This window comes from Bison bison, unplaced genomic scaffold (assembly GCF_000754665.1).
Source record: "Bison bison bison isolate TAMUID 2011002044 unplaced genomic scaffold, Bison_UMD1.0 scf7180017864105, whole genome shotgun sequence".
Lineage (NCBI taxonomy): Eukaryota > Metazoa > Chordata > Mammalia > Artiodactyla > Bovidae > Bison > Bison bison.
The window spans coordinates 991648-1000607 of NW_011494677.1; the positions used below are offsets into that span (position 1 = coordinate 991648).

Below are 8960 nucleotides of genomic sequence, written 5' to 3' on the forward strand. Positions count from 1 at the left end.
AATTCCATCACCTCCACTAGCTTTGTTCGTAGTGATGCTTTCTAAGGCCCACTTGACTTCACATTCCAGGATGTCTGGCTCTAGGTGAGTGATCACACCATCGTGATTATCTGGGTCGTGACGATCTTTTTTGTACAGTTCTTCTGTGTATTCTTGCCACCTCTTCTTAATATCTTCTGCTTCTGTTAGGTCCATACCATTTCTGTCCTTTATCGAGCCCATCTTTGCATGAAATGTTCCCTTGGTATCTCTAATTTTCTTGAAGAGATCTCTAGTCTTTCCCATTCTGTTGTTTTCCTCTATTTCTTTGCACTGGTCGCTGAGGAAGGCTTTCTTATCTCTTCTTGCTATTCTTTGGAACTCTGCATTCAGATGCTTATATCTTTCCTTTTCTCCTTTGCTTTTCGCTTCTCTTCTTTTCACAGCTATTTGTAAGGCCTCCCCAGACAGCCATTTTGCTTTTTTGCATTTCTTTTCCATGGGGATGGTCTTGATCCCTGTCTCCTGTACAATGTCACGAACCTCAGTCCATAGTTCATCAGGCACTCCATAATTATTTTAGAATGTGGCAAATATTTATAGAAGCATATTACTATTTTGCTTCTATCATCCAAGAATAACAGAGATAATTACAAATCTGTTAAAATTAAAATAAATGTAAATTTAATATTATGGTATGAGACTAAGTGGGAAAAAAAGTCTAAAATCTAAAAATCCCTAAGAAATAATACGAGAAAACCTATCTGAACATCTAAATTACCTTTTTACTGTCAGTATCTCCCAAAGAATCTTTCTGATTTGTTAGGATATCAAACAATATAAGCGAACCTGTAAGTAAAACAGAAGAATAGGGGACAATTTTGAATCATTAGCACTGAACAGCTGCCTTTTACACAAAAAAGGAATAAGCCAATTACCCATGTAGCAAAATCTACTAAGTAGGGAGTCTTTCTTTCCAATCCACCATCACCCTTCCAACCCCTTCCTAATATTTCATCACACACCAGTTCTAGACCTCTGAATCTGACACTGATAAAAGACACTGTACTTCAAAAATACTTAAAAGGTATCCATAAAATATGATAGTCCTCTCCAGTCATAGAGAATTCATTACCTAAACTATGACCAGCAATGGATACACTCCCTTTGAAATCAGGGTTCCTCTGCAGAAAAAGTATATAAATTCGGTTCATTTCAGAAGCAACTGTGTCCACGATAGTCTGACAGTAGGTGGGGCTGTTGTAGAAGAAGACATCCAGAATCGTGTCGTTTGTAAAGTGCCTGAGGCGGTTAATGCTAGGAAGGGTTATTCGCTGCAGATCTCTGAAAAAAGGAAAGATGTTTTAAGCAGAAAACTTAAATTCCATAACCTCCTTTATGCTAAAGAAATAGTAAAGCTGCAATAATAAACACTAATGAGCCATTAAAACATACTCGAAGAAGATACACACCATTCCCTACTCCTGACCCAAGCTGGTTAAACAAAGGGATTGTTCAGCACTTAATAATGTAACTCTAAGAAAATGACACAGAAGTACAAAAAGTTTTTTGTTGAACAGAATTTTATATACACTCTCAGCTAACAGCAGAGATGTTCCTAAGCATATTAATGATCAGAAAACATTACAATCACAGGTAACAACTCAAAGGTGTAAAGTACTACTCACACATCTACACCAGTGGAATGCAAGGGACTGTGCCAGTTGACTGGGAGAAATTCTACCCTCCCAATCTGCTGATTTTCTTGGGCTTTCTTAAAATGAGTCTGTAGCAGGTTCAAAGAAACACTGCGAAAATCATTAACTAGAAAAGAAAATTAACTAATGCATTAACAGTGAAGCAATCAATTCACAGAATTAGGATGCAACAGATCATACGATTATACCACACTCATCTACATTTGCTTAGAGCACCTACTGACCAGAGTCAAAACTAGAGCGATATTTAAGAAAAATTAATACTGCATATAGGAAAAGACACTCCTTTCATATAGAACTGCTTATACTATACAAAACATTTTCATTAAACACACACACGCTAACTTCAAAACTTCTGTGTCAGATGAACTGTTTCATTTTTTTAAAAGAATCACTTGACGATGTCAGTTGGCCTTGCACTCAAACAATCATTCATTATCCAATATTTTAGGAAAACCACTGATGTTTAGAATTCATATTACATTGATCTTAACCTTCTAGAAAGTTTATGCTTAGAAGCATTAGTCATTAGGATAAGACTCCCAAATTGGGACAATTAGACTATGAATACTACCTTTCAAAATCAAGTTCAGAGATCAGATCAGATCAGCCGCTCAGTCGTGTCCGACTCTTTGCGACCCCATGAAATCAAGTTAATGACCTAAATATTCCAGAGTATCATGAGGTTTATCACAGTCTAAGTTAAAAAAATGTAGGTTTCAGTTGTTCATTTAAACTAGATTATCTTTATGGTCACATATTTATGGTTCCCTTTAAATTTGGAATAGTTACAAACAGGACAATCACATCATAAAACAATTTTATCAGACTTGAAGGCTTATTCACTCAAGAACTTAGTTAAGAGTATAAACCTATTAGCCTAAGGAAGTTACTAGCACTTTAGGTCTAAGCTGGGAGGCTTTACTACCTTGCCACCTGTCTTCAGCTCTCCAAATCTTATTATGCAGCTAAGAGGACAGCCTAAGACAACACTATCTCAGCTCAGAGGAGCACTAACAGTCCCTTTACATGATCTAACCTGACACGCTTTGCGAACCTACCACACTGTACAATGCTTCGAAAGCGGAGATCACAAGCAGGTCCGATCCCATGGACTATAAAAACCAAGTGATCTATTTGTAAAGGTTCCCCTACAAGTGAAATTATAAAGAAAAGTTATTCAGTATAACCAGTCATGTATTCTAAAATCAAACATTCACAATAAGTAGGTAATAGAAATGGGCAAGTTAAAATATGAGCAGATTTTTTTTTAAAGACACATATTTTCCTATATTTCACTACTTAGTAAAAATATTGCGATTTTACTTTGTTTCTAATTTATCTCAAAAGTGTTTCTAATTTATCTTAAAAATATTTGGTTGGTGCAAGAGTAATTGCGGTTTTTGCACTGTTGAACTTTGCCATTTGATATTGGAAAACATTTTAAATAAATGTGATTATGTTATAGATCTAACATCTAAATGTGTTTTAATACACATTTCCCACCTTCTTTCTTTGCTAAGTACTATTACTTGCTGTTTATTTTATTCTTATTTTAGACTATGAAAATGATGTTAGACAAAAAGCAAATTCGAGTGATTTTCTTAAATAAGGTCAAAATGGGTTGTAAAGCAGCGGAGATAACTTGCAACATCAACAGTACATTTAGCCTAGGAACTGCTAACGAACGTACAGTGCAGCAGTGGTTGAAGAAGTTTTGCAAAGGAGATGACAGCCTTGAAGATGAAGAGCATACTGGCCAGCCACTGGAAGTTGATAATGACCAACTGAGAGCCATCATCAAAGCTGACCCTCTTAAAACTAACAAGAAGTTGCAGAAGAACTCAGCATCGACCTTCTACAGTTGTTCAGCATTTGATGCAAATTAGAAAGGTGAAAAGACTCGCTTAGTGGGTGCCTCATGAGCTGACCGAAAATTGAAAAAATTGTCGTTGAAGTGTCATCTTCTCTTATTCTGTGCAACAATAATGAATTATTTCTTGATCAGATTGTGACATGGGACAAAAAGTAGATTTTATACAACAACCGGCGACAGCCAGCTCAGTGGCTGAACCAAGAAGTTCCAAAGCGTTTCCCAAAGCTAAAGGTGTACCAAAAAAAAGTCAAGGTCACTGTTTGGTGGTTTGCTGCCAGTTTGATCCACTACAGCTTTCTGAATCCCAGCGAAACCATTACATCTGAGAAGTATGCTCAGCAAATCAATGAGATGTACTGAGAACTGCAACGCCTGAAGCCGGCATTGGTCAACAGAAAGGGCCCGATTCTTCTGCACAACAGCACCCAACCCCACGTTGCACAAACAACACTTCAAAAGTTGAAGAAATTGGGCTACATAGTTTTACTTCATCTGCCGTATTCACCCGACCTCTTGCCAACTGACTACTACTTCTTCAAGCATCTTGACAACTTTTTGCAGGGAAAACTTTCACAACCAGAATGAGGCAAAAAATGCTTTCCAAAGAGTCTGTCAAATCTGGAAGCATGGATTTTTATGCTACAGGAATAAAACTTATTTATTGTTGGCAAAAATGTGTTGATTGAAATGGTTCCTATTTTGATTAATAAAAACATGTTTGAGCCTAGCTATAATGATTTAAAATTCATGGTCCAAAACTACAATTAGGTTTGCACTAACCCAGTAAGTCAGTGAAAGAATTTTTCAGGATTTTTAAACTTTTTATTTTGAAACAACTGCAATCTTACAGAAAACTTGAAAGAATAGTACAAAAAATCTCTTTTTCACACAGATTCCATACTTTACCATTGTTCACACACATTTATTTTTAGAACCATTTGGGAGTAGGCTGCATACATTATCAGACTACAGACATCACATCTCTTTAAACGGTTAATATTTTGTGTGTTTCCTAAGAATAGTCTCTTGTATAACAGAGGGCAGTTACCAAATTCAGATAATTTGGCATTGACAGAATACTTAAAAGGAATTTTATAATCCAGTTAAATATATTACAAAACCAACCATAAATGCCCCTAGCTAGAGACCAGTGGATAACCATCAGGGTCCTAATAAAAAATAGTTTCCCCTGGTTGAAAAACTTCAAGGACACAAGTTACCAGGAATAAATAAGCAAGCAGGAAGAATCACATTTCTTAGAATTAGGACTAAAGCAGTTCATTTGTACTTAGTGACTTCCTGATTAGTAGTGCCCAAATTTTATCCATCCCACCATATATACTTAGCAACTTCAAAAGAGATTTTTATACCTATTAAGATTCTCACTAGATCAAGTAATACTAATCTTAACTTAGAATAAGCCCATTGGATTAAAGACCATTTTTTAAGCCTCAAGGTAATCAATGTCATAGAAAAAGGCCACAGTTTAAGTCATAAACAAGTATATCAGAAGATAAGAAAAAAATGAATGATTAACATTACCACAGTGAATGTCAACAGAGATGTTCTCAACCCCCCTCTTCACTGTTCGAGGTCGACCTTGCTCAGCAGGTACTGAACCCCATTCATCGGACCCTGCAACTGGCTGGTAATGCACCATAAGCTTAAATAAAAAAGATCAGAGCAATAAAGATATTTATTCTACATTAAAGACATCTTAATACCTTCTGAGGGGTGGGGACAAGTCTTTCAAAACATAAAGTGTGAAAGAGAAAGTCACTCAGTTGTGTCCAACTCTGTAATCCCATGAGCTGTAGCCTACCAGGCTCCTCTGTCCATAAAAGTCACCAGGCAAGAATAATGGAATGGATTGTCATTTCCTTCTCCAGGGGAATTTTCCCAACCCAAGGATCAAACCTGGGGCTCCTGCATTGCAGGCAGATTCTTATGAATGCAATATAAAAATTTCCAAAGGTTATCCTATGTAGAATCGCTAGAAAAAAGAAACCACTAAGAATTAATTGCATTCTCTTTAGTAACTCAATTAATCTTAATCCTATCATTAAAGTCAAAGTGACGTCACTCAGTCTCTTCAAGACCCTGTGGACTGTAGCCCACCAGGCTCCTCCACCCATGGGATTCTCCAGGCAAAAATACTAGAGTGGGTTGCCATTTCCTTCTCCAGGGGATCTTCCTGACCCAGGGATTGAATCCAGGTCTCCCGCATTGTGGGCAGAGGCTTTAACCTCTGAGCCACCAGGGAAGCCCAATCCTATCATTAAAGAAGGGCCTTTAAAAAAAAAAAAAAAAGAAGAAGAAGAAGGGCCTTAATTTGCTTTACCTTTGGATTGTGTAATATAATAATTTCTCTGTTGGGAGACTCCAATTTCTTTTTCCATTCATCCAGAGTTACAGCAAGCATGTAAGTTTCCTTAAAACAAGACACATTTCATTAGATTTCTCTAATGGCTTTTCTATTAAAATTGAACCTCTCTACAAGAATACTGCTAGATAAACAATTACAGTAAGAATATCTTACTCCAATTTATCAAATTTATTTTAATTCTCTTTAAATGACAACAGACACTAGTATAGAATAAAACAAAAAACAATCAACAAAAAATAATCATTCTGCCTCTATCATCTAGACTGGAAAAAACAGCTATACACTGTCAGTAATGCCTAAAGTGGCTTCCGACATCAATACACATTTTGATATATTTCTTTCAATGATATTAATGCATGTATATTATCCACAAAATTAGGATATTACATATACAGTTCCTTCTCTTGATTTATCAAATTTTAAAATTCTTTTAAAATTACAATAAGTATCAGAACAAAGACAAAAAATCAGTCCTAATTCCATCATCTAGACTAGAAATAATCATTGTTCACATTTTGATATATTTCTTTCAACAATATTAATGTCCTACTCCAATTTAAAGCAAATTTCAGAATAGTTTCAGAGCAAGAAAAATAAAAGCAAAAATGAACAACTCCATGGTCATAGTTTAAATACTAACAATGATCACCATTAGAGAAAAAAATTTTTAAAGACATAAACAGTTTCTGTAATATTTTAAAATCTGAAAACTACTTTATCCTGAAACGGACTTGCAAAAAGAAATGCCATAAACTGTGATGCAGATAGAACCAAGCTCTCTTTATAAATTCACAAAATAAGTCACAAAGAGGAAGAAAAGATTATTAAATAAGAGAAGAAAAGGAAGAAAATGAGTAAAAGAGGTCAAAGGAATACCTCTAGAACTTCGCTGAAGCTCTCCGAGTATGGAACATACTTATTATCTTTGTCTCCTTTGTAAAACCAGGTACATCGTCTCACTTCTGAAGCCAGCTCATCCCAGTAAACAGCATACCGCATCCTCTCCCCCAAATGAACATCATATCTACCCCCATCAGTGGGAACAATTCTATCACAATCTTTTCCTATTGAGGATTGGAAAGGGGAAAAGAAGCACATAGTATAGCAAAATAAAATACAACTGCCACTCCCAAAATACAACTCTGAGTTATATGCTAAATAATGTTATAAAGCACATGAATGATCCCTTTCTTCTTGGCTAAACCATCAAAATCATTCTTGGCTTTAATGAAACATGAAAAAAATAATACCCAAATACTATTTTGCTCTTTTTCTGAGGAGAGATTATAGTATCCCTTAAAAAAAAAAAAAAAACAAACTGTAAATAAGAAAGCTTTCCTGAATTTTTTGCTTAAGGGGTCAAAAGGTAAATTAATGACCTCATGATGATAAAGTACTAACCAGCATAGAAAAAACAAGTGAAAAATTAAAGAATTCATTCTTTTGCAATATGATACTACCACCCACCATTCTTTTTAAACAAAAACTGAAACATAAGAAACATTATTGGATAACTATGCAGAAATTACAATAGGCACTGTTTTCAAAATACAGACCAAATTCTTGAATATTATAAACTCACTGGACAGTAATGCAGAACTTCAGTATTAAAATGCCATAGGAGATAACTAGAAACAGCACTCACTATAATGACTATCATATTACAGTTTTAAAGGAATGACAGTAAGTCCTCGCCTGTTACAAGTCATCACTTTCACCCTACCAGAGCTGTATGCCTCTTCCAGCTGCTGTGAATCCTGCGAGTTGAAAGGAATCCATGTCTCCTTAGAATCTATTATCTTACAATAAAACCAATGAGGAGAAACTGGTTCATACAAACTGCCAGCATCCATGTCTAGGAGCTCAAAGGAACTACATGAATTTGGTGATGGAGATGGGTCTGACTGGGACGACTGTTCCTGCTGTGACTCCACCGATGACATTTTGTTCTCTAAAAGACAAAAGAAAACTCTCAGAAAAAAAATTTCCTTCTATTAACAGTGTAATTGTTCATACACACAGACACACACACACAAAACAGGGTTATTTTTAGGAGGAATTTCTGGGAAAAAAAAAAAAAGACAACACCTAAGGCAGCCACACAATTTAAAATATAAATAACAAATTAACAGCTTTTTGTTTGGTTGGTTTTTGTTTTTTTTTAGGGAGGGAAGGAGGCTTTAAACAAAATGCTTCTTATAGTTAGATCAACGGGCTTTGCACTGATCTCCCAATCCTCCCAGAAAACTACGATTTTAATTAAACAAAACTGGAATCATGAGAAACGCATGGTCAAAATCTTGATTGCAAAAACACCCCAAACCACTTTACCCCAATTTCCAATATAAATCTAGTGCCAAAGCCAAAAACATTTACTCCAACTGTTTTTAATAACACCTGCTTTTAGGCTCCAGATTACGGGAATTACAACACTGAAAATAAAACTATTCATTTAAGATAACAGTCACTTCTTATCAATCCTTGAAGGGTGCTGAAGCACGGACGAAGGTACAAATTTCTGAAAACGCGAACCCTCGCTTGGGCCACTGCGCGCAGGCGCGCGCCCACTCGCACGGTCCAGGTCTCAAGAGGAAAAAAGTAGCAAGTGACCTTCTTGCCCCAAGGAAGACTGACCATTGTGTTTCCCCTTCACCGCTCGGCAGAGACTAACCAACGCTGCAGACAGACCACAAAAGGGAAACCCAGGCTCCGGCGAGGGGAGCGGGCGAGACCATCTCGGCACTCAGTGCAGCTGGACCGAGAACACCCGGCCTTCCTCTGAGCCGCCGCTCCCCGGCTTCCGCCACTTTTTATCTTTTTTTCCCTCCAGACGAATTTACCTCCACCACCTCGCGTGTCCCCTCTCCCCAGGACCCCGGGCCTCCTGCGACCCAGGTTTGAGACCTCAGGGCTCGCCGACGCCTCTCCCCGTCCCGCCTCCAGCCCCGCAGCGAGCTGCGGGACGCGGGTGGAAACCGGATGACTTTCCGGCGCCTCCAGG

The 8960-nt window shown here is 37.1% G+C and overlaps 1 protein-coding gene across 1 annotated transcript in view; it reads right to left on the minus strand.

Moving 5' to 3' along the window:
• Positions 1-7938, minus strand: part of DDHD2 (DDHD domain containing 2) — a 27545-nt gene extending 19607 nt beyond the window's left edge. Inside the window, exons 1-8 of the mRNA XM_010838775.1 lie at positions 7683-7938; positions 6836-7023; positions 5915-6004; positions 5116-5236; positions 2759-2848; positions 1668-1803; positions 1115-1323; positions 761-828 (exon numbers count right to left, since the gene is read on the minus strand). Of these exons, the coding sequence (XP_010837077.1) occupies positions 761-828; positions 1115-1323; positions 1668-1803; positions 2759-2848; positions 5116-5236; positions 5915-6004; positions 6836-7023; positions 7683-7902 (1122 nt within the window). The 5' untranslated portion in view covers positions 7903-7938. The remainder of the gene's footprint in view (positions 1-760; positions 829-1114; positions 1324-1667; positions 1804-2758; positions 2849-5115; positions 5237-5914; positions 6005-6835; positions 7024-7682) is intronic.
• Positions 7939-8960: the final 1022 nt, after the last annotated feature.